Genomic DNA, 26,097 nt, shown 5'->3' on the forward strand with positions numbered 1-26,097 from the left:
CCATATAACTTAATTTATCGACATCAGACAGCTATCTTTTATCCAAGAAATCTGTGCTCATTCAAAACCTACTTTTTTCTTTTTTTTTTTCTTCTTCAATTCAGCTTTGTGACCATTAGAAAGGAATACATAATAAATTTACTGGTGCAGGTATTTCAGTCCTACCACTTTCCATGGTTCCCCCCCACTTCATTTTTATTAATGGTACGGTGCATGCAGAGGGAAATATGAAAAGCACTGACCAGGGTCCCCCACGTGAATTGGTGCTCCATGAGCTTCTTTTAATCCAGATGTTGCTACCACAGCTGCTTCCAACTTGCTCTCAGGAATAGGTCTCATTGTGACTACTAAGTTGCAGGAAAAAGTCGAAATGCTGTAGCAAGGCACAGCTGTCTGGCAGTTTTAAAGAATCCAAGGTGTTAGCAGGAATATTGAATAATAAAGTATTAGTAGAAATAAGTCTAAAACTTTGCACTGTACTTTAGTTTAGAAAGGCTGCATACTAACAGTAATTTTAAATACTTTTAAAAAAAATATACTTCTTAGCATCCCATAATTTTTTTTTTTTGGCAAGATCCAGCAGTGCAGGAGTTAAACACTCTGTCCTTGAGCTTCTTCGTATAGATCACTATGACTTTCAATATTATGCAATTTTTTTTTGCAAGATCCAGCAGTGCAGGAGTTAAATGCTCTGTCCTTGAGCTTCTTCATATAGATCACTATGACTTTCAATATTATGCATTTCTTGCTCCCATACATACAGCATAGAGTGTGGTGAGCTCTACAGCCACCTGAAAGGAGGGTGTAGCCAGGGGGGGTCGGTCTCTTCTCCCAAGGAACAGGCAATAGGGCAAGAGGAAAGGGCTTCAAGTTGCACCAGGGGAGGTTCAGATTGGAGATTAGGAAAAATTTTTACACGGAAAGAGTTATTACGAGGTATTCAAAAGACGGGTAGACTTGGTGCTTAGTGACATGGTTTAGTGATGGTTTTTTATCAGAGTTAGGTTGATGGTTGGACTAGATGATCTTGATGGTCCCTTCCAACCGAGACAATTCTATGATTCTGATACAGAACCAGCACACTGGTTCCACACGTACAAAATCTTCTGTGCCTCTAGAAAGGTTCTATAGAATTCATCACTCTCACTGACTGGGAGGCTGAAGCTCCTTTTCCCTTCGCAAATAAAGCAGTTCAGCTTTTTAGAACAAAATGTCTGATATCAAAGTTGCACTCAAATATCAACAAGATATGGAGACAGCTAGGACCGTATAGAAAATGTTCATTAACAATCTTTATAACAAAAATCCTTATACCCATCACTGAAGAAAAACACTGTACAGTTCTTCACTGTAGAATATAAACAAGATATGGAGACAGCTAGGACCATATAGAAAATGTTCATTAACAATCTTTGTAACAAAAATTCTTATACCAGAAGAAAAACACTGTACAGTTCTTCACTGTATTGATATGCTATAAACTATGAATTTTTCCTAATTCTGAAATGCTATAAGCAGATACGTAGTTGTATTTTTTTTTCTTTAAGGTTGGTAGTAGGACTCGTATTTGATGCGTTTGTGCCTTCATTTTACTGAGGAGTACAGCAAAAGGGTTGTGAAATGCTAGCACGGAAAGCAATAACCTTTGTCTAGTAGAAGAGTATACATTCATATATGAAAAAGGCACGTGGATGTGTATTTTAGTGTTCTTAATGCTAAAGGGTCTATCTACTGGAGCCAGAATTAATCCAGGACTTTTGTTGACATCAAAATCTGAACTGTAAACTTTCTGAGCACGGTTATAATTTTCAGTGCTGTGGCGGATACCTGACCTTTTTGGGAACAGCTTCTGTCCCACAAGTCTGGGTTGGTAGCAAAAAGGCAGTTTAGAGGCTCTGCTGTCATGTTAACTGGCCATGTTAAGACAAAGACTATGTGTGTGTGCAAACACTCACCTTATACATGCTCACATTACATTTTTGCTCAACGTTTCTTACAGGAATGCCAGCATTTTGGACGGCTTTTTCAAAAGAGAAACTGCAGCCCAAATAAAAAGTCACCATGTCCTTAAGTTGCTCAGAATACTCCTTTAGGCTTTTCAGAGTCCCAGTGCAAGCTCCGTGCTCATACATTCTGTACTGCAGGCAGTCAGTTCTAGTGAAATAAGAAGTTATCACAGCTTTATCACATTTTTTTTGGAAACAAGGCGACTCGTTTGAATTGACGCTAACCCAGTATCACACCACAGGATACAGCCTACTTTATCCATGTCTTTTCTTTCTGAGTAAGAGGGAAACAAAAATAGTGCAAAAACCCCAGAAATGCCTTATTCTGCACAAAAACAAGCCAGTTAACAGAACATGTTAGAGTCTGCTATAGGTAAATGTCCCTTATATGTATCTTGTCTCAGGGCTTCAAAATATTTGGGAGCTGCTTTAAGTCTTGTTTTTAGCATTTAGAATCATAGAACACTTCCAGGGATGGGGCATCCACAACTACAGGAGCACATCTTTTAAATTTCACAGACTCTACAGATACCATGCAGTCTTCATGCCTGCGTTACTACTAAATAGAACAAAGTTTTGTTCTATTATTATTATTTATTAATAGTAATTACTATTATTATTTCATTCCACTGGCTCGGACTGCAACATATTTAGAAATCACACAATTTCACTTACACGTTTCTCAAGAACAAGAGGATCAGGCTGATAGACTCATGCATAGTTTTCATTCAAAGGAAAAGCTCCAAGAAAAGAAACTTATTTGAAATGTACAACCGTGCCAGCGGGCTGTTCCCTGAAGCCCTCCTAATCCCCACCAGCAGAAGGTTGAGGGGCAGAGTGGGTGGGTAGTTACCTGATGTCAGAATCACCACTCAGAGAAGGACATTTCCAATCACCTGGTTTGCTTCTGTACAGCAGGGGCAGGGGGCCGGCGTTCGCCTGGCAAAACTTCTCAAAGTCATCGGCCAGGGACTTGTGCAAAATCACCACATTGGCCTGTTTGTAGCCTGAAATGGTGGGAGGGAGGAATGACTGGTGATTAATTCAGGTTTTTGTTTGTGAAACGGTAACTTTTCTGCGTAGATTTCTTTAGGTGGTCTATAAAAAAAAATTATCTTAAGGAAATTTTTGATTCTGAACTCCGTAATTAAATTAAACAGCTTTTGGAAAGGTTTTAAAAATCCTAGATTGAGGTACTCTGTATGTGAATTTATTCACAGCTAAAATAGTTGGCAGTCATGGGTAGTACTAGATTACAAAGACAGCATAATTACTTTAAGAAACACTTCTATTACCTAACCTGGAAAATTGATGTTTTATAGGAAAATGCTTTACTCTGCAAATGTTAGGACAGACCCAAAGAAAGGCTATTGCATACCACACTTTTAGAATTTATATATAAACATAATCTATTACCTAACCTGGAAAATCGATGTTTGATAGGAAGATGCTTTACTTTGCAAATGTTAGGACAGACTCAAAGAAAGGCTATTGCATACCACACTTTTACCATTTTTTTTTTCTTCATTTAATACCAAGCTATAAATCATGGCTGGTCCAACAGTAAACTCCTGGTATCTTGACGTTATGTAGCCCATGCTATCTTGGCTATGGAATTATACTGTGGGCTGCAATTTAACAGACACAATTACAGCTCAGGAATAAACTCTTGCCTGTCACATAATCTCAGTACTTTCTACTATTTCTAATTTAAAAAACTACAATGAACAGAACTGCTACACTTTCTTCATTGGGAATCAAGTTTGATTGAAAAGGTTGTTGACTGCTACCATGCCATATCTTCTAAATGCATTAATGTTTTTTTTAATGGGTATCAACAAAGAAACTCACATTCATTGATTTACCAAAAATTTATTTTCTAAACACTAGTAGTTAATACCAATGCCATTTAAATTTTCCTGTGTGTACATACCAACTGTTCAAATACAGAGAGGAAATCTGGAGTACAACTGGTCTGTGGTCTATAAAGCTGCCAATTAGCAGTCCCTGTATCGATACTGTCCTGAGCAGTTATTACCATGTCTGATATCAGATAGGCGAGTAAGAGGCTGCATAAAAGCTCTCACTTTCTTAAATACTGCAGTAGTCTGTCATCCAAGAGGCAATCTTTTAGTTGAAACCATTGATCTGCCTTAAAAGGCTGTAGAAAATCAGCCAAATCTTACTCTTGACCAAAGCTAACAAAGAAACCAAAAGATAAAATTCTCTTCCTGATGGAAAAATGCAAAGCAAAAGCTGAGGTAAGCATGTATTTGCATACTGAATGTGCCCACAAACTGCTCTCTTGGGAGTACTCAGCACAAAAATTCATTTTATTACTAGCAAAAGCTACTAAATACAGAAACAGTTTCTTGCTAAATACAGAAATACATTTTCGTTAAACAAACATACTAAATTTACCACTGAATAAAATACTACATTCAGTTACGCCTCAGCTTCATTCCCTGCTGTCCATATGAAATCCACAGGCACTTTCTACTTTGCTGCTGATATTCAGGACTTCTCAAAATTTATGGGTTTAGTCAGTGCTTTCAACTTGGACAACACTGAATTTAAAACACGAGTCACAGCTGACAGACTGGATCTGTAGGTATAAACTCAAGAGGCTTCGTTATAGCTCTCTGACAACTTTATTGCTCCTGCTGACAACTAACCTTACTTTCTTTATAGACAAAAAGATATTTTTCCCTTTCCAACATATACTTGCATTAAGTATCCATCATTATGAATATATTCACGAGCAATGTTAGTGAAGCTGGATGTGCTGATCAACCCATGCATTAATTCAACACACTCGTGTTCCAGTTCAGAGAAGTTTAGCCAGAGGTTTTAATTTCTTTGGTGAGTGACAATGAGGGCAGTAAGAAATAATTATTTTAGTAGTATATCACCCAGCAGCGTAAGACAGTTTTAAGGATTTTGAGAAATTCCAATCCCCCTAGTATTTTTAGTCTTTGCATAATGGAGCTGTATGGTCATGGACAGAAGTCTGAACTTGTTTTGTATATAAACAATACCTTTTTCAAATATTAAAATTAACACATTTAAAACTACTGCAGCAATACATGCACTTAAAAAGACAGTTGGGACAAAATGCAGATTATTAACATTATAACACGTTTTCCATTAGTATTTTTCAAATTATGTACTGACGGAAAAAAACCCCACAATTTCAAGAATCACTGTGCTCCTATAAAATGAACCTTAAAGTTCTTATGTTCCAGTAATGCTACTGCACGCGGCTTTGTTGATCAGCTACTGGCCACAGCATTTGTATTGAAGTTACATTTGAAAGTTGATCAGAGCAGTGACACAGACGTCTCTGCTTCTGTAAAAGTCCAGCTATGACAGGCAAGACAGAAATCAATTTTTCAGAATGCATTCAGTTATATTGAGTATAAAACTATTTTTTCCCTCCCCCTTATAATTCCCAGTTTTGCTGAGTCAGTAATTTCCAACTTCTGTAGCAAATGAAGTGGAAAACCACTTCTGTAACTACACATCTCTCATTCTTCCCCAAAGTCCCCGATGCACAAAGTAAAGCGAGGTCTCTGTGAAGAACACAGTATGCCATCCTGAAAGTGTGATCATAATACATGCAAGAAATGCCAGATTTGGTTAAAGATTTTTCAAATATTTTCTGCACCCATGATTCCTCAGTGACATAACTGGGAGCTGAGGGATGCACTGCAAACTTGGAAATCAAAGTCCATGTACTTTACACAGGTGGGATGATATATTTTCTCTAACACAGCTTTATGATTTAACAACACAGTGTCAGGTACTCACAATGCGATTTCAAATACACCTGAACATTTTATTCTGTATTACTTCAGTGTTTTTGATATTCCTACATTCCTTCACAAACAAAAAGAGAAAACACACAGGTATGAATCTAGAATGGGATTGCTTTTGCACTTTGAGCTGTTAGGTTTACCTACCCTCTGCCATTCCAGAAGTATTACTCATACTGAGTCTGTTGCATCGAATTACTCTTCTTAGCACGTGGGGAAGGAGAGATTTCAAGCCTCCGGTCAAAATCATCTCTTCAACCTTAATAAACAGAAATTTAAATACAAAGCACATTTATTTTGTTGACATTTTAAATTCTGATTTCCTGGAGAACTTGGCTTAGGTTTCCTCCTCATGCTCCCCAAAGTTATTATCACTGGGAAATTCTAAGTTATAACCCAAAAGGCAGATCAAAGTCAAAAGGTTACTTCACTGACATTTTATGACTAATGCAAACTGAATCTTTCAATAAATTAGCCAGGCACGTAGTTTAGCATTCAGGAGAAAATGCAAAGTTTTGCTGCCCTGTAATGTAAGAAACAGATTTCTTTTCTCCCTGGTAAATATTCATTTTCTAGAATATTCACTTTTCCAAAATTCTTTGTAACTCTAAATTGCAAAAGCACAAATGAATTAAACTACCAAGCTATAATCTGTAATATTACTTTTCTGTTCAAAATGCTTTTAGACGATCAGCAATGCAGTCTTGTGGTAAAGAGAGAGAAATATACTCAGAAAATGTCCTTCTGACACATTCCACACATATTATACTTTTCAAATATTAATTATGTAGAAATGAATATTCCTGTGGCTACTCTTCCACTGGGAAGCAGACATATAGATGTTTAAGACCCTTGTCATACAATCTGAAGTAGGAACAGAGATAAGCACCCTAATCACAAGTGAATCTGACTCTTAATATCTTTTAGAGATTTAAGATATCTTTTTCCTGCAACCTAGTCGAAGCTCACACAAAGATTTTTCCTCAACCTAAACTAACTAATAACTAAAAAAGGGTTTAGTACATCACTAATAGAAAAAAGTAAAAGATAGCTCAGGGTAAAATAATAACTTGGCTGCTTATGTTTTTAATCTTGGTCACTTTTAAGTAAAGAAACTAAACTGGCCTCAAAGTAATCAGTTTACCAACCTCCAAGTTTTCCTTTGATTCAGAAGAAGCCATTCTTGATGTCATTCATAAGAAGTAATAAATATGATAGAAGCTGTGCTGCTTTTTTAAAAAGATGCCAGTAAATTAATGTACAGTGAAGTGTTACAACCTTCTAGCAAAAGTTAACTTTTCTGTTAAAGGTCCATAGTTTTTGTACTATAACTACAATAGTACAAAGTTTCACTCTCAGAATGGAGCAGAATTAAGCGAAACTCTCTATCGTGAAAATTTATACCTCTGAGCAATTCATTCCTTAATTAAGTTGAAATAAGAGCAGTGATATGTTTTGATTGAAATTACACTCACATCATAGCTGTCTGTCCTAAATCTTTCCCAAGCTTGCAGAATTTGGAGAGGTTAAGCTGGGTGCACTGAAATGTAGAGTAAGCTTTTTATCTGTTCTTAATTCTGAATTTTTTATATAATGTCAGTAACAAGAAATTAATTTGGAATTTTTTTCTGAACTCTACTTTCTAACTCTTCTCATCTTTTCTGCTTTTACATTATCACTCTGTATGCTGCACAAAAAACAGTCTTCATTACAAAATTATGAACAATTCCAAACACATACTTTAAAGATAACAAGAAATTGGATTAAGAATTGCAGTTGAGCTCTAATCCAGGACTCTAAGTGTCAATTTAAGAGACATTATTCTTACTGCAAAGACAATTTCTAACACCAGTCAGGAATTATTCACTCCAGAGGTTTAAAATTAACCACTGTGATCCTAATAATAAAAAAAAAAAATCCAGGTTTCTTCATTAGATTATTTTAAAAAAAAAAATAAAAAATCCAGGTTTCTTCATTAGATTATTTCAGAATGTTTTTCTTTATTTCTGAGCATCTTCAAAACCATTTAAATCATCTGTCAGATTCATGGCCTCAAGAACTACTAGCCTACTTGGATTTGAAAGGCAGGCTGAAGTTCAGGAAACTGAAGCTGTCTGCAGCTGGGTGTGTTACCACAAATGCCCTGGTGTGATGTTGGGCAAGCCTGATTCCCCCCTCATAAAATGTGTGTCCAGTAGCAGAAATGGAAGTATCTATGAAATTTTATCAGCAAACATTCAGGTGCCAAGAAGTTTCAGGTTTGTATGACAGCAAGTGGCCAACAAGCTAGAGGACTGTGAGTCTCAGCAGTGCCGAAATGTTGGCTCTAAGTACCCCTCAGAAGTACTTGGGCTTGTCGTTCCTATCTGTGAACCCAGCAACATACATTCTTGATGACTGGTTAGGAAATGAATAATTTAAACATTAACTTTGTGTAAAAGCTGACTGATTCATCTCTTTCAGATGAGTGATAAAACTCGCCTTATGACCATTTGCAATCACTAAAGTAGCTCTGTTGATTTTATATAACTATAGGGAAAATCCAAGAGGATTAGCATTCTGAGTTTTAACTTTAGACCGGTGTATTTGCTGTACAATGTCACTAATACATTACGCTGCTGTTTTTCTTTATTAGTTGCTAAATTTGGATAGATGATAAAAACTGTTAGATGGTCATAGTGAAAACTAGTTTTTGCTGTTTCACTTCCTCAGGAATAGCTAGTTTCTATGCAGTATGTTATCTCCCTGTGCTGCGGGGTACGGTCAGGTTTAGATTCCCCAACCATTTCTAGGATCTCCTGGAAAATTGTTGGAGTCATCATGATCACAGCTTGTTTGGAATGGCAGGGGAGAAGCACCAAGATAACTCCGGTCCTAGAGCACCTTCTGCACTTTGTCCCATCAGGACACCTAACAAATTGTACAGATTGGCCCCATGGGGCCCTCAAGCTGCTCTCTAACTAAACGGTCTGGCACTGGTAATCAGTTCTCAGGATCTGTCCCCTGGCAGAGGTTTTTCAATTTCTTTCATTTTGTTTTGAGATACCTACCATTATCTGAAACTATCAGCTCTCTCAAGGGGGTGTGTTGGATCACGATACAGATAAAGACAGGGTGCAGGAGAAGTGTTAAAAAGCCCTTAAAAGAAGATGCTGACAGAGTTTATGAGATGGCTGTTGTACCCGAGGGCATGCTATGTGATGTCTCCTCACTAAGAGATCCCAAGATCTGGCTTTCCAGTCTGGCTTGCCTTTAATGGAATGAACCTCTAAAGAGGACTCGATCTAATCCTGGGTAACCAGCATTTGAAAATCAGTTAATTCACTGGCTGTGTAATGACAAACTTCATACTTAAAGCACTCAGTCTGAAAAAGAACCTTGTTCTAAGTCATGTTGCTCACATCAGACTCCCAGACTTACAGTACCAACAACCAATACTGTAGAGCTTCATAGCACTGAAATGTCAAAATCACTCTTGAAATACCTTTTCTTACACCTTGGCTTCCACATTAGAAACACAATAAAACACTTTTCTTTTTAGAGCTTTCAATGAACGTTCAATGTATTTCATGGGTATTTTGAGTTTTACGTACTGAGCTTAAATGAATAAATAAAAATGTCCAAGACATTAGAATGACACTTACCCACTATTGATTACATGAACGTTCAATGTACTTCATGTGTATTTTGAGTTTTACGTACTGAACTTAAATGAATAAATAAAAATGACATTTTCTAGAATGTCATACATTAGAATGACACTTACCCACTATTGATTTGTGGCCACTGCCATATCCTGACCCGCACTTCCAGATCTTGACAAGGATGACAGAACTTCAAAGCTGGAAAGGGATAATAAATGTACAAAAATGATCAATAAGAATGGTGTAGGGAGCTGTGTGATCAGACAGTGACGGCGGTTTGGCACACGCCATATCAGTAGTTCAGAATAATGAATCAACTTGTCAGAAACCATATTGTATTGAAATGACTTTATATTAAAAAGACACATGTATTCAGAAGAAACCTTTTCTTTGTATCAGTGGCAGTCAAGAAGTACAGATATTACCAGCTTTGGTAAAAGTTCTAAACGAATTTTGGGTCTGCTTTTAATAAGTAATGTAAAATTGCTAGGTGACATCTTCATTTAGCATGTGTGTAGCACCACCCCAGTAGGGTTAAGCAGCTACACGCTACTGGATTACTTTGGGCTAGCTTATTTGCAAAATATCCCATTACCTAGGCAACAATATTGTCAGGAAGGCTGGATTTGGAGGGTGAACATTTTTTTTTTTCTTCAGAAATTGTGATCAATTGTTGCCATGTGAAGCTCTATGTCATTCACCATTTCCACCCACTGCTCCCGGTGCACCAGCTGAGTACGGTGACTGTGTGCATGGAGATGCTGATCTTTGCTGAGGTGATAGGAACAAGACTGGTTCTAAGCCTCATCTTTATAAGTGATAGTAAAGAATATGCACTATTTCCCCTGAATCCCACAACTCATGCTAGGAAAAAGGCATGTTGAGAGGAATGTTACTTTATCCAGTACTTGAAGGGGCCTACAGAGAAGATGGGGAGGGACTCTTCATCAGGGAGTGTAGTGACAGGACAAAGGGTAATGGTTTTCCATTGAAAGAGGGGAGATTTAGATTAGATACTAGAAAGAAATTATTTACTGTTAGAGTGGTGAGACACTGGCCCAGGTTGCCCAGAGAAGTTGTGGATGCCCCATTCCTGGAGGTCTTCAAGGCCAGGCTGGATGGGGCTTTGAGCAACCTGGTCTGGTGGGAGGTGTCCCTCACCATGGCAGGTGGGTTGGAACTCCATGGTCTTTAAGGTCCCTTCCAACTCTAACCATTCTACAATTCTATGATCTTGTTAAAAAACCCTGCTGCTCTCAAGAGGTATATCCTTGTCTGTAATATCACTTAGAGATTCACTAGTTTCTATCTTTAAGCCTTGTCCGATAATAAAGTTAGTTACTGTATATCAAGGTAAGTGTTAAATATTCAACAGTAATGCTTGGAAAAAGTGAATGATACCATTCACCTTTGTCAAGTTCCAGAGAGGGTGTAATTGAGGTTGCCTTGTCTTTCAGAGGACTTGTCTGATGGACAGTGTAGTCTCTTTGCACCACCCTGGTGTTTGCGTGTCTCAGGCTATTTCTTGTTTCTTCCCTCTTTCTTTTGTCCACATTTTGCCTCTGTCTCTTCCTTCTCCTTTCCCTCCATCTCCAGAACTCCAAGCTGGACTCACCTTTGTAGGGCTGGCTTCCTTGGTTTGTCTGATGGCATCCTTTGGCAATATAGGAATTTGGATGCCTTCTCTCCTCTTACTACCTTTTTGTAATTTATATACTTGCTGTATCTCTCATTTGTACCTTAAACTCCCTCTCCATTTTCAGCCACAAATGAGCTTTTCCTGTTCTCAATCTGAGACAAAATAATCTAACTTTAGAAATCACAAAACACAATAAATGCGCAAATGATTTCCTAGACTTGTAAAATGCAGATTCCTCTGAACCTCAATACCTACACCTACCTGTAGAGATATATATACACACACCCTTTTAATATTACAGATAGGCTTAGATTAAGCATAATTTTTCTAATTACTTCTTCCTTACTTTTTGACAGCGGAACCATCAAATAGCTTTGCAAAGTTATGTATCTTGACATTAAATTGCAGATTGAGCAATAGTTTATAAAGCATTTTTACAATCTGCAGAGCATAATCTCTTTAGAGAAAAAGAAGGAAGTGCAGTAAGTGGAACATTTTGTATTACCTTAGAGCTTTCAGAATGAAAAAGTGAATCTGTAAATTTCGCAGATATTTAAATATGAGCATAGATTCTTTTCAGGCCCACACTGTAAATTATTCATTACCCAGAAAAATGGAAAAATGTCATTTAAGTGTCAGAAAGATTACACTTTGAGATGCAGTGGGTGTGTCCATAGCGCTGTGCTAAACCACACCGGATAAAAATGAATCAAAAAAATAAAAAAAATTTACATAATAACGCAAAAGAATTAATCCATCCTTCAGAAGTGCCAGTGTGACTGCATTGCCTTCACGCGTCTCGGGTAAATTCATGAAATAAAACTAAAAACATACATTATTTCTGTGGTTTTAAAGATGCATCATCTGAGAACAAACAGCCTGGAAAAAGTACTGCTGGTAAGAGCCAGACTGATAAAGTAGGTAACACCAGCTCCTCATGTCACTGATTATGGGTCTGTTTCTGCATTGGTACCAATATGCTAGTAAGAATAGGGTTGAAAGCAGTGATTTTTCAAAGTGTAGCTTAGAGACTCACAAGGAGCCCAAAGGCTCTTAGGAAATATAATCTTGCACTGTTTATATCACTTTTGTCCTCTTTTCAGTTTAAAGTTTGACAATAAGAACAGGTGGTGGCATGTCCAGGTTCACGGGCCAAAAAAAGGGCAGGGGTCACCCTTTAGCCCTGCTGGGCAGGTTTTTTTAGATATTGTCCCACAGCTGGCTTGCCCAAAGCTCCTGCTGCACCAGCAGAACAGCAGGGTAACTTGAAACACGAGCCAGCCCACAGGCTGCCTTTACTGATACATAATGGAAAGTAATCTAAACTAATTATACTCTAACAACCCCTTTGTGTACTGTGCCTTGCCCTAGTATGAGTAGGGTTACAGAGGTTTGTTAATGTAAACATAGTTTAAAATGACCTGTTGCTTAATCATTGAGCTGATTTGAAATCCTGCCAAGAGACTTCCGTGAAAAAGCACAAACTCCTCTCAAAATTCACCCCATTTCGTTTTCCAACCAACCGGGTCTCTCAGTTATATTTGTGATGTCTTATTTGAAGAATCAATTCATGATCCATTTTCTCCCCATCTGCTATGAATCACTTCAAAGCACACAAGTGCTTTGTGTATCATTCCAAAGAGGAAGTGCTTTGTGTATTTTCAGACAGCGGCCTCCTCCAGAAAATTAAGATTTAACTTTACGTTTGAAACACAGGGCATTTGCCTTTGAAGTTGATGCACCTTTAGAGGAGGGCTGCAATAAGAAATTTAAATTAGTTTCCATTAGCGTTCTCTGTGCTGCTTAAAGCAGCCAGCCTATAGTCAAGATCCCACAGATGGTGTCAGGATGAGAAACCTACGATAGAATCAAGGTATCTTTGATGCAATCTTGTTTACTCGCAAAAAAAAAAAGAAACACAACGTTTATTTTCTCCCAGTGTATTGAGAAAAAAAAAACAGAAAGCAATTAGCAGTTCAGGCAGCACCTCGTGTTTGTGTGACACGTCTCCCACAGGCTCCCTGAACTTCCACCACCCCATTTGTAGTATTTTACGCTCAGCTTCTGCTCTGGGACAAAACAAATGGTTTCTCAGGTGCTGTAATAAGGGCAGAGACTAGAGACTGGTTCACGTCAGGCCCAGCCTTTGCATGGGCACAATCTGTGCCAGATGTCGATTGTTGAGCCTTTTTTTTATCCTGCAAAGGATGAGGTCTGATGACTTCACGCACCCTTCCAACCCCTTGGGTCATATCCTGATACCTGTGTGCCCTGTCCCATCATCTTACAAGAACACAGGATTAACAGGCTTTAGAGCAGCCACCTCATTTACACGCACCTTTGGCAAGAATCTGCACACACGTTAAGAGGAGACGAGGGCCTTTATCAAGATTTAAAAATGCCACTTTCATGCCTTTGACTGTGCAGAGAGGAAACTCACCAGCTGCAGCAAGAAGAGACAGCAAATGATCTACCAGAGGTTGTTTTCATATAAGATGACAAGAAGTGCTCATTCAACTTCAAGAAATTGAAAAAAAAAAACAAACCCCACGAGGGTGGTATTTAAATATAGTTTCCCAATCTACACTGAGCTACAGAAGATCTTCAGAATTGCTCCGCAATTCTCTGGGCTGGCTCCAGCCACCAGTTCTCTGTCTTGGCCTCTTCTGACACTGAGACAACCCAAGGGTGCAGGAGGACCTTGCCTGCAGGCCCCCAGTGCCAGCCTCCCCCTTGCCCCCTCAAGCAGCGTTGGCAGCCAAAGGGATGAGTGTTGGCTGGATAACAATTCCTAAAGTGAGGAAAATTTTTCTTCCCAGTCTTACTCACGCAGAATGGAAGTGGAAGCCCAGAGGACAAAGTGCAGTGACTTGTCCTGCTCTGTTTGCAAGGCAGGAGCCACGGGTGATTATTTTGATAAGAAAGTGTGTCCCCACCCAGGGTACACCCAGTCACGTCATGCGTGGTCACAGGGCTGACAAGGTGCCCGTTCCTCCCAAGGAATTCCATCTGGAGGTAAGCAAGTGAGCGATGTTCTGCTCCCTACACACCATAAAATTAGTACCACACTTCCCAAAAAACCATGCCATACTCCTGCTGGCAGGTCATTCAGGCTGCCCCCAGGACTATGCCATTTTTTGGGGGATCAGGTGTCTGCCAGCAGGTGCCAAGTCACCGCACCCACTAAGCAATTCTCCTCAGATATGGTCACTAAAGGAATGATTGCAGCCTATGTATTTACACAAAGCCCTGGAAAAGTGGGTGTCTTAGCAGGCTGTGCCTGGGGAACCTCCAGTGAATTGTACCTCTCCAAGCACTACCAAGCACAAGCATCTTTGCCTCCGCAGATACCTCTGATGGAGAGATACTGACTTGTTGTTTCACTGATACCTTCAGCTCTCACACTGAGAACTAATGTCAACAGCTCTAGAGGACCAAGCATCATTTCCTTGATGGAATCATCCACCAGAATAATCCTTGACGAAGCAGAGAATGAGCTACCCCACAGCTATAGGCTGCTGTGGTGCCTACTGTCTAGAAGAAAGACAGGCTTGAACTGAAGCATTGTGTTTTGAAGAGGAAGTCCCCTTTTACTTTATGTTTTTAAATTGAGGGAAAGGGTACAGGCCCTTATCAAAGTGTCCTCTACAGCCTGATCCCCCAGCACGGGCACGATTCTGATGCAGCCAGTCCATCACAGTCACCTCAGAACATCACCATAGGTGCCTTCATGTGCAGTTTCAGCAGAGAACTCAAGATGTTGAAAAAATACACAGTTCGCCTCTCTAGGTCATAGAATTCATCCTGAACTTTTACTGCTTTTCCCTGTTTCATGGGTAAATAGAGTAAGACCTGTGGGCCTATCGCCCTCATACCTTTTCTCACCATTAAAATACTTTTTTTTAAAGCAGCTCGGTGTTAAAGAGATGACTCATAATGCTGCAGCATCAGTTAGCTGAACTTGAAAGAGATGTTAATGGCATAATTTTGATTTTCATTACCAAACAATAAGAAGGTAAGGGTTGAAATTGTCTTATGCATCTATCACCTCATTTTATATTTTTAAAATATAAATAGGCTGCAGAGGTTGGTGTGCTCTACTTCCAAAATTCCATTTTAATACAGATTTAAGTCCATGTTTTGTATTGAGGCAGCGCAGAACAAAATTTAAGCTATTACTTGTTGTTTGTTTGTTTATTTAGGGTTTTGTTCCCAGGTACAGTTGAGTCCAGACACAGTTTAAAGACTCAAACGTACTGTATTTCTATGAATGTAAGTAAGAGAGCTGAGTAGATAAGTAGTTCTGTTGAGCTCAAGGACAAAGTGCATAAACGTTTGCTGTGTTGTACTTCATCTGCGGAAGTGTTTGCATACAAGCCATATACTATACACAGATCGAAGTAAAGAAAGATGTGACAAAAAAGAAAACTTAAAGTAAAGACAGAAAAGGATATAAGCAATACACATCCTTTTTATAAAAACATGTATGGAACAAGCTAACACCCCTGATATAATATAATTAGTATTGACGGACCATGCAGTTCGGAAATGAGGTTCAGCTCTTTAGCAACTCTCTTAGCAACTATTGATCCTGTTTTCTGTGTACATGCCAGATAGGCAATTGCAATAATGTACCTTGAAATTCTACACCTTCTATTTAGGATGTGCTTTAAGATAACAAGTTCTGAATAACCATTTTTGCTCTTGGATTTTTTTCACAAAACTTACTACATATCCTAATTATGGAGAGTGTGCTAAGTTTTGCTTTACTTTGTTTTCAAATGGGAAAAGACTTCTGGCTTGTTTAAGTGTTAGGTTTTGATCTGGCTGAATTTTCCTCCTCCTCTGAAATGGATTTTCACTTTCTATTACATCATAGTGCTTTATGAGTTTCGTGGTGTGAATTAATGCATGAATAAAGTCCAAATAATTAAAAACATTATTAGAACAGTATTCTTCAGAGGATAGGATTAAAGCTACAGCAAGCCCGGTACCCTGACTTTGATAGTGGCCAATAATGAATATATATAAGGAAGAATTTAAAATCAGAGCAAATATTGACAAAATTTAGCTGGTATATTCTTCCAGTGTTCCATGACCTGTGGTTCAGGAACCTCAGAGCTGAGGGTGATTTCTTTGTTTGCAGAGGTTAACATACAAACTGATAGCCAAGTGGACTTTATCCCATATAGCTGCAGTTTGCAGCATATCATATAGATTCCAGTAGCTCCATCCTACATTAATTTACTTGGGGAACTGTCTAGATGCAAAAGCCAAGAATTTTGCGTGGATTGTTTTATTAGGATTCCAGTTCCAAAGCTAACATATTTAAAAGTAACAAAACTATCTTAATATTAGAATGCAATCTACAAATGCAGACATTCCTTTAATCCTAATTCCATAAATATATATCCTCTTGAGACAACCATCTTAGAAGAGTGTTCCAAATACAATTAATTAGCTATTACCAGAAATATCTTCTCCCAAAGAACGGTCAGACTACACAGTACATGCAGTGAAAAAAAGACAAGACAAATTAAAAGCACTCATCAACTTGCATTAATGGGCTCAAAGTCCAGATGTACAATTAAAATAGAGCACTCACATTCGCAGAGACTAAACTGTGAAAATCTGTTGGGTCCATCTCTAAAAGACTAGTTAAATGTTGGGGGGGGTTGATTGTGGGGGAAAGGGACTAGTGTGTTTGGTTGAAACCTAGGCCTATTTAGCTAACTTCTCTTTTAACGTAATTAGTAGGCAGACATATTTTTGGGACCACTTAGAATTTTGGAAATGGAGTGAGTATCCAGGATCAGCTTTTCTGGATAGAAAAAGATAAATGTATTATTTGAATACAGGCAGAAGGTGTTTCTCACTACAGAAAGAAGAGAGCGGATTTTAATCAGCTAAAAGAAAGATGAACAGGCATCAGTTGCTAGAACCTGCTATGATTTCTAGTCAGGCTGATGGAGCAGTAGAAGACTGCTATTAAAAAAAAGTTACTACTACTAAAACATTTGAAAAGATGATGGTAGCTAATGACTTTCAAACTGCATTCTCTACACATAGATTTCCCTAATGGAAATCTCTTCTCCATTCTCATAATACTTATCTTTGTAAATTAACTGATTTTGACATAGAAAGTTTTGTGAGTTCACTGGAGCATGAGAACACAAGACTGGAAAGAAGTGAGAGACTCTTGCTTATACTTTACCAGAAGGCAAAGTATCATATAAAAGAATATGAAACCATATATAAAAATTATCAAATCTGTGTCTTCCTGATCAAACAGTAAAAATGTTGTTTGTTTTTTTTTTTCCCCATTTACTGGAAGTTTAAAAACTAAACATTCTGAGTAGATCCAGCTTCCGCTTGGAAAATATTACACAGTATTTTCCACTCCTTTTGAAGAAGGAAAGTATTGTGATCAGTACTTGCTTTCAAACTCTAGGCCAAAAAAAAATGTGTGCGTATATATATATAATATATATGCATTCATTCCATGGTTGATCACATAAAGCAAACTGTTTTTAATTACAGAGTTATTTCAAGACTGCAAAAATTTATCAAAATAAAAGACAGTCCAAAACGAGTATCTTACAGTTCAAAGAATAGAATGATCTGTATGTGAGTTTTCCATGGTTACTAGAGTATACAAAAGAAAATATGCAAAACAAAGTATATTAAGAGGGCATTGTTTAGGATATAGTCTATGTATATTAAAAATAGCTGAGAATATTAACAGACCTTGGGTTCGTGAGCTCTGCAGATGCCACACATCTCAAATGTCTTTCTTAAAAATAAACAGGAACAGAGAGGATACCATGCTTATAGATGGCCCGCTTTGCTCCCCATAGGCATGTACTTTTGACGGACAACCAATTTCTGACCTTTATAGTAATTATCAGCTTCAGTGAAAAAGTCAAAGTTTTCCCAGTTTTCAGTTGTGCTCTAAGGGCTTCCATCATAGCTCATTAATGAGAAAATTTGGGGGGCACCTTTTTGTTCTGGGTCTGTACATTGCTCAGCATGAAGGAGCCAGTCAACAGCAAGGGCTCTTCAGCTCTTCCTGCAGCAAACACTTGCCCTGTGACTAAAACCATAAGCACGTGTTTTCAATTATAAACTTCTGCTGAAAAGAACCTCAGTATCCCCTATAAAATAACATTTAGAATTAATTCACTAGATGTTTTTGTAATAAATCAGAACGAATCTTTTTGTAATAAATCAGAATACATTTGTGGCTTCTTTGAAACAGCCTATGAATGTTGTAGGTAACTTGACTGCTGGGATATTTACTATATGAATATGTGGACTTAGTGGGTAGATGCAAGACAAGCAAATAACCAGGAAAGAGAAGAGATAAGCCTCTCAGAAGCAGAGAGCTAAAGGTTAGCAATGAACATTCTATGAAGAAGGGAGGGTAAGATTATTAATGAGATGGGGAGGCAGATTTTCTTTAAACGTTTTGGTTTTATCGTTACTCTAGACAAGGCTGTTTTAATAAAACTATGCAATTTCCGTATTCCACTGTTAGGAATCTCAACAGGAACAAAGTTTCTGAACAACCAAATCCATAGGGCCAAAATAGATTGAACTGCAGCCCAGAGTTTCACCTATGTAAGAGACTGCACCGTGAAGCTTCAACCCAGAGAATTTAAACACATTAAAAGGAAGAGACAAGTGATGATGTGCGTATGAACACCATCACCTGTAGCTATGACAGTAACATCCTTGACGCTCTAACTGAAGGCAAACGAACGTTGCTGCCACTGTAGCAGAGGCAGGGAGTGGGGGGGAGGCTGCTCTCCTGGGGGGCGTGGGTGCAGGGGAAGGCATTTACTTCTGCGGAGAAAGAGAGGCACCAGGAAGATTAGGCAACCGGTGCCTCAGAGAAGGAATGATTGCTTTTTCATGGGACATCTGAAGTCAGAAAGGGTACATAAAAGGCATGGTCCTGGTCTGGCTCGAAACACAAGATTAAATAAGGGATTAACACTCGCTCTGCGTTTGTCAAAAACAGGGAGAGACATATGATTTTTACAGAAATCCCCTTCATCTCCTCCCTATATAGCCATCAAAGGATAGTGCTCCATAACTACAGTGGGTTCATGCCCAAGCCCAGATGATTTATAATTCTTTTGCTTTGGTACTTGCTGTCCAAAAGCAATTCTTTTTTTCTTCTGTATAAAGCAAAGCAGTACCTCACACTTGTCCGCTGCCTTCAATCACAGAGCTTTCTAAAAGCAAATATTGTCACACAGTGGAACAACTTAACCTATTATCTAAAGACTTAGGAAAATGATGGAAAGCATCTCACAGCAACTCTCTACCACCCAAATCCATATGCTTTGGTGGGAAGACATCGTAAGGCTATGTTGCAGATATATGTTACTCAGAAAAGGAGTGATTAAGTTGAAGTCATACCCTAACTTCTCTGCATATTACAAGTAATTCTAAGAATCTGTGGGGTTCACCTCATTTGGCTTCCCATTTTGAAGATGCATCTCACTAGCATTGTAGGAAGGTAACACTGAGTCTTTTGACCAACCGGGGTTTTGATATATCCTCTTGAAAGACCATCACAGCAAATACTTTACATGTGAAGAGATGTATTGAAACTGAGGGTCCTGTCATCTAAATAACCTAGGTTTCCCCCTGTAAGCCCTTTACCTAAGAGAAATGAAGGAGATGAGGCTGTGCAAGGATTACCGAAATCTCACAGAAGCAAACAAATGGAGGTGTTTATCTATAGACTGCACAGTTAAACCTTAGCAGTTTCTCACCAGGGTTTGTTGTGATGCTACACAGATGCTAAGGGCCTGAGTTTGTATCCTGCCTCTCAATAAATCACTATGGGATGAAAGATTTAAGAAAACCAGTAACGACATAATAGAATTGCTGAGTACCAGTTAGCAGTTAGCTTTAGTCCCAAGTCATACAGTTTATAACGCAAATGTTAATTATGCAACGTCAGTTAAAAATCCTCATTTTTTTAGACATATTGAAAATTTGTTATTTATTATTTTAGATACTAATTCTACTACCCAGTTTTTCACAGTAGCATATCTGGTTTGTGTTCATGGAATCATGTTTGTCTACTGCGTTTACAATCAATTTTAATTTTGTTCTTTAAAACTAAGGGTAATCTTTCAAATCTTTCCTCAGAACATCTTCCTGGTCCTTTAATTTTTTTCTTTTAGTTGTAATGCTGCTTATACTAAATCATGTTGTATTACATTATATAATATTATATTATACTATGCTAAGAGGTGCCTTCCCATCACCTGGTATAGTACTTGAAACTAATGGGAGTTTCCATATTTTTCCTGAGGAGCTCCCAGTTCTGTCCAAATTCCAGGAGATACACCACCTGAGTCTGGAATATACTTCTCTTAAAATCTGTTTCAGGATTTTCTTTTCTACTATTTTAATTCATGGGAGCATCTTATCTTTTTAAAGAGTAGGTTCAAAATCAATAACCATACAACTTTTGTCAAGGTAAAGGGAAAAGGAAAAAAGGAATCTCTGCAACATTGCTCACTTCATTAAATCTCTTTTTTGCTCTATGGTAATTTAACAGATGCAGGATCTTTAAATACATCAGTAGGTTGTGGAAATGAAATTATTAGTTGTTATTTATGCTTTTCAAAAACTCCCTTTCCCCCTTCATTTTATGTGGCACTTATTTTCGCTTACCTCCTTTGCAGTAGGCTCTCTTTAAGAACTACAATGCAAACATTTAAGCTCTGCCATTTAATAACGCTTTTTCTCATGTTTTTGATTCCTTCTTTGGGGGTGGAAAGCAGATGCATGGCTTCTGCAATGATCAGGATGTACTCATGGTGTCCATGCTAAGTTAGAAGTGTCAATTTCCTCATCTCTAGCTTTCAGATCATCTTGACTGGTTTCTCCTTTCTAAAGTCCCTTTCTCCAGAGGTTACAGCCAATTTTCAAAATAGTGAGAATTCAAATGTGAGTCTTCTGAAAAGGATTTTGTGTTTAATTACACTGCAGTCAGTATTACTCAGAGGTTTAATGATACCATTATGGAGAACAGCCCTCTGTGTGTCTTCCAACAAATTTGAAAATAATTTTAAATTATTATGAGTGAGTGAGGATTAGGATCCAAAAGTCAATTCTTTGTATCAACTAGAAATTCCATCTCTGCCTAGCTTAAGCATTTTAGCAGATCAGAAATTGAAATAATATTTCTGTTGTAATATATAGTACTTCTCCATTTCCCCTCTGGACAGCATTCATTCATTTTTGTTTTCCTCATCAGAAACTGAGTAATATAACAAATATTGTTTCTTTTTCATAGCCATGTAGATTTTTAACAAATAAACTTTTGAAAGTGTTGCTGGGAATAGTAGTTGCAACTAACTGTACTGTAACTGAAGAAAAAATAAATAAACTTTCAGTGAAGAAATGAACACTAACCGAAACAGGACCTAAATTTAATCAAAAATGTAACCCTAGAATCTGTAACACATCTTCACTTATTTGCAGACTTTCAAGAAATGATCCATTTCCTGACAGAGTTGTACCACTTCCGTTAAGAGAATTATTAGGCTTGGATGCTTAGCATAACTTCTCCTTTCATGGTAAGACTTTAAGTGGTTTTAGAGACATAAAACTGTTGGCCAGAGCAGATTCATAGAAAAATTTTTTTAAACAGCAAATTTACCTACCTAATCTACTTTTCTGACAGTTATCAAGCACAAAAATGTTAAATTGCGTATTTTAAAAAAAAATCACAGAGAATAGATGTAAACTAGAAACTAGAAACAATACTGCAATAAATCTCACACAAAAGCTGTTTCATGTCATGACTGTCTTTCACGGGGAGTCCTTCCCTAAATTCATTTCTTGGTTTCCAAAATTTAATCTTCTTTTTCCCTTGCTGTGCAAATGTTCTGTGTGGAGTAATTAAGGGGAACATTTTCTATCATCTGGCTTTCCAACATTTGTGCTTTGAAAATAACACCTATTTCTGTATCAATTCGATGACCGTAAGAAAGCAGCAGACACCTCCAACTTTAGCTCCACAGAAACTATGTTTTTCATATGTAGCTCCCCTTCAGAAAGAAAGTAAATGAAGTACCTCGAAACTGTAAAGCAGTGACACCCTGGAAGTGTGCAGCTACAGCACTCCTTTTCTTCTTTCTGTCTCTCATTTCCTCCCTGAAGTCTGTACACTGAGCATTTCGATTTCACCTCAAACCAGCCTGGCACATCCCCTCCTTTAGAAACAAAAGGGAAATGTTGTGACACTTTTTCTTAAATGAAGTTCAATAATATCTTTCCATGTGGGTATTTCCCACAAACTTTGTCCCTCCCTCTCTTCACAATTAGCAATGGCAAGTTAAATACACATATTTTTGAGCAGTTGTGTTGTGGGGTAGAGAAGGGACATCTATCTTTAGAACTGTGTTACTCCATGTTCCCAAACTCGCAGCACACGCTCAGTCCAAACACTGAACTGTTGGTTGATTGACCTGCCAGGTTGCCCTTACCGTACACATGAATATAAAAATGCTTTTTTTAAAAAAAAAACAACATTTACAGTATGGAGGGAGAGTGGCTCTGCATTACCCTATAGTTTTTAATCGGTTTTACATAAATTTTTCCCTTCTGACACTGGAGAGCTAATTTATTGAATGCATAATCATGCCAAATAGGTTTTTTTTTGGTTCAGTCTCATAGCACACACTCATAAATGAGTATTTAAAATGCAAATAGCATTTTCAGTCAAGTTAAATCGCACTCAGAGCTGCACTTTTAAAAGTGCAGTTTACCTAGCAAGGGTGGCTTTACTTCTCCAAACTGTAAAGGAATCTCCTACAGACCATTCTCTACTCCCGAGGGGCCTGGAGCCCACCGGTGATTCTGTACTTCCAACATGCCTGCTTTGGCTGCAGGCTCAAGCCAAATTTCCTCCCTCATCTGACTCTGGGACTGTCTGTGCTGGTGATTTAAATGGGACAAAGGCAGATTCTGAGCGCTGGCACGTGATTGTCCAGATTTCTGACTGCTGGCATGCTCTCAGGAATGGCTGGGCCCCCGACTAGTGCTCTCCCAGACAATGTCCTCGTACAAGTGGGGGGCTAGCAGGGCTCAGCAACAGTTTGCAATCTGTGTAAATCCAGCAGGCAGGATGGAAAAAGCCACCCTGGTTTGAAGGGGAAAGAATTTAGCTGTCTGCATTCAAGCCATGCCATGCTATGCTACATAGAGAATGAGGCCTAATCTGCTTTATTTCCTGATACAGAAGCAGCCTGTATGTTTCCACCCACCTGTAAATCCTGTCTACCCTTAAGGCTGACAAAACTGTATCCTTTTACAACCAACCACAAAGCCATGTGGTGCTGTTTCAAAGACAAAAGTGATGGAGGTAACAAAACCAGCCTGCTATGCCTAGACCATTCCACTGAAGGTAGGTCCACTCTTAAATCAAGCGAACGACCGAGTTTAATCCTCCACTGCTCCCAAAAGTTCAGTTGAAATGAAAACTTGAGCATAGTCATGTACTCACTGACTACTGACAGGAGGTTTAGGGTTTCAGTGTAAGTATAGCTCTTTTGTCTATCAAAAGGTGGGATTCTTTCCAAGCATTCAGTAGGGCTGCTCTGCTGTCCCTGGGTATGACACAAGAATCCCACTGCAAACATATTTTAACACTGCAGAGATTGTTACGTGAAAAATCTCCATTTTTAAAAAGGAATGACTATGTTGCTTAATTGCTACTTCCAAGGTGCAAGCAAATCAGTCATAACAATGAACTTTCAGTTCATGCCATAGTACCTGCCAAGCCCAGTCACAACTTCAACCTAAATATACAGGGTAATCACTCTGTCTTACTCTATGCATAGTGGGCAGCTACCACAAAGGATCATTAACCTTGGTTCAATGTTTTAGGGTTATTGCCTCATTCTTCATAGCTGTTTTAGCTGAAATTGAAAAGAAGAAAACAGCAAGTTTCAGGCTGAGGGAAATAAGCAGATAAAGTCTGTCAAGCTATGAAGATGTGAAACCGAGACTATTAGCAACCACAGGATTACACCCAGCACGGGTAAGGAACAGCCTGGAGTCAGATTGCAGTTTCTCCCTTCTGCAGCTGCCAGGGACAGTTAGTCCCAAGTGCAGGCCAGTAGAGCCACCACATGAAATATAGCACTAACCTCTTTAAAATGAAACATCTGGGACAGAATAATCAGAAGGGGTTGTCACTCCTTGTAAAGAAGAAGTAAAACTGACACTCCCCACTAGTTGTACAAAGGAGACGTTAGTTACAAAGATGCAAGAATTTAATTTAACCATGAACTTTATCAGTTTATTTTGTATTTTCATTATTTTCCCTTTTGGAATTTAATATTATGCTGCTGTAACATTTACTCTCTCTGCAATCAAAAGGCTTCTAAAATCAAGTGTCAAAAGTTAGTGAAACAATTATTTTTCAGTTTGAAAACATCTTTGTGATCAGACTTTCTATATTTATAGTCTTGACATAATCCTGTTGAAATGGCAGTAACTGGATGGACGTTTTCAGTGAAGTTACGTGTGTACCATATGCTACAAGGAGATACCTCAACAGAAGACCTGCAGTGCTTTGTGTTAAACACTTTCCAAAGTTTTACCAGGAATACTATGAAACCCTTAAATAGTATTTTTAATTTCTGGGAAGAAAGCCAATCCCAAAAGCCTGAGGTTTGATATTTAAACAATTCTATAGTAGAAAGCTCTTACCAACTTTAAATAGCTCAACTCAATCTCTCATAGAAGTGTGTGTATGTATGTATGTAAATGCATTTTTTTTTTTGTATTTATGTGTAGAAAAACATACACACACAAATATAGAGCACTGGAATGTAAATGAAGGATTAACAGAAGATGTTAACAGAAGACCCCATCTGGAGCACTGCATCCAGCTCTGGGGCCCTCAACATAAGGAGGACATGGACCTGTTGGAATGAGTCCAGAGGAGATCATGAAGATGATCAGAGGGATGGAGCAATTCTGCTACAAGGACAGGCTGAGAGAGTTGGGGTTGTTCAGCCTGGAGAAGAAAAGGCTCCAGGGAGACCTTACAGCCGCTTTCGAGTATCTAAAGGGGGCCTACAGGAGAGATGGGGAGGGACTCTTTATTAGAAGGTGTAGTGATAGGATGAGGGGTAATGGCTTCAAACTGAGAGATTTAGATGAGATATTAGGAAGAAATTCTTTAGTGTGAGGGTGGTGAGACACTGGAACAGGTTGCCCAGGGAACATGTGGATGCCGCATCCCTGGAGGGGTTCAAGGCCAGGCTGGATGGGGCTTTGAGCAACCTGGTCTGGTGGGAGGTGTCCCTCTCTGTGGCAGGGGGGTTGGAACTGGGTGATCTTTAAGATCCCTTCCAATGCTTATTATTCCAAGATTCTATGATTTTATTTGTATCTGACATGGCATGGCAAACCAGCATCTTGTACAGTGTCAAAGGACAGGAAGCAACCGCATTCAAAAGCAACAAGCCAGCAACTGCTAAAAAATGGGGAGAAAAGTGATTTGTGCGACCTGTCTCAATGTTGACTAATTCAGATGTATCAGATTGCTTCTGAAACACAACAGACTGAGAGGCTTAAGTGAGACGAATAGGTCTAATGTGATTCAAAACACACATCTTCCTTAAAAAAGAAACCAAACTTCGCTGTCAGGCCGGTGTGTCCCAGGCACGTCGTGGGGCCAAATGGAAATGCCATGGCAAAGCCCCGAGCGGTGCCATAGGAACTGGGTACCTCTGCCCGGCGCCTCCCCCCACCGCCCCCTCACCACACACCGAGGCCGGGCACCCCCCGAACAGGCCGGCATATCCAGCCTGGATCCTCTTTGCTCTGTTACCTTCCAGCCACCGCAAAAGTAGTTTGATCTTCCCCTAAATCCCGCCTCCGCAACCTCCCAAGGCGACGGCTCCGCTCGCTGCCCTGCGGCCAGACACACCCCCCCCCCTTAGTCC

General features: G+C 38.8%; 2 protein-coding genes across 3 annotated transcripts in view; one reads left to right on the forward strand and one right to left on the reverse strand.

Moving 5' to 3' along the window:
- LOC106890933 (chromosome unknown open reading frame, human C14orf159) overlaps positions 1 to 26,052 on the reverse strand; it is a 46,497-nt gene extending 20,445 nt beyond the window's left edge. The window contains exons 1-6 of one of the 2 annotated variants that reach the window (XM_014947066.1): positions 25,983 to 26,052; positions 9,588 to 9,663; positions 5,969 to 6,080; positions 2,860 to 3,013; positions 1,956 to 2,154; positions 243 to 393 (exon numbers count right to left, since the gene is read on the reverse strand). In XM_014947066.1, the coding sequence (XP_014802552.1) occupies positions 243 to 393; positions 1,956 to 2,154; positions 2,860 to 3,013; positions 5,969 to 6,071 (607 nt within the window). In that variant the 5' untranslated portion in view covers positions 6,072 to 6,080; positions 9,588 to 9,663; positions 25,983 to 26,052. Of the gene's footprint in view, positions 1 to 242; positions 394 to 1,955; positions 2,155 to 2,859; positions 3,014 to 5,968; positions 6,081 to 9,587; positions 9,664 to 22,211; positions 22,351 to 25,982 lie in introns of those variants that run through there. The other variant, XM_014947065.1, reaches the window with a different exon arrangement.
- Positions 14,063 to 26,097, forward strand: part of RPS6KA5 (ribosomal protein S6 kinase, 90kDa, polypeptide 5) — an 82,469-nt gene continuing 70,434 nt past the window's right edge. Inside the window, exon 1 of the mRNA XM_014947008.1 lies at positions 14,063 to 14,119. Coding sequence (XP_014802494.1) covers positions 14,063 to 14,119 — 57 coding nt within the window. The remainder of the gene's footprint in view (positions 14,120 to 26,097) is intronic.

The sequence above is a fragment of the Calidris pugnax genome, unplaced genomic scaffold (assembly GCF_001431845.1).
Source record: "Calidris pugnax isolate Ruff unplaced genomic scaffold, ASM143184v1 scaffold127, whole genome shotgun sequence".
NCBI classification, from domain to species: Eukaryota; Metazoa; Chordata; class Aves; order Charadriiformes; family Scolopacidae; genus Calidris; species Calidris pugnax.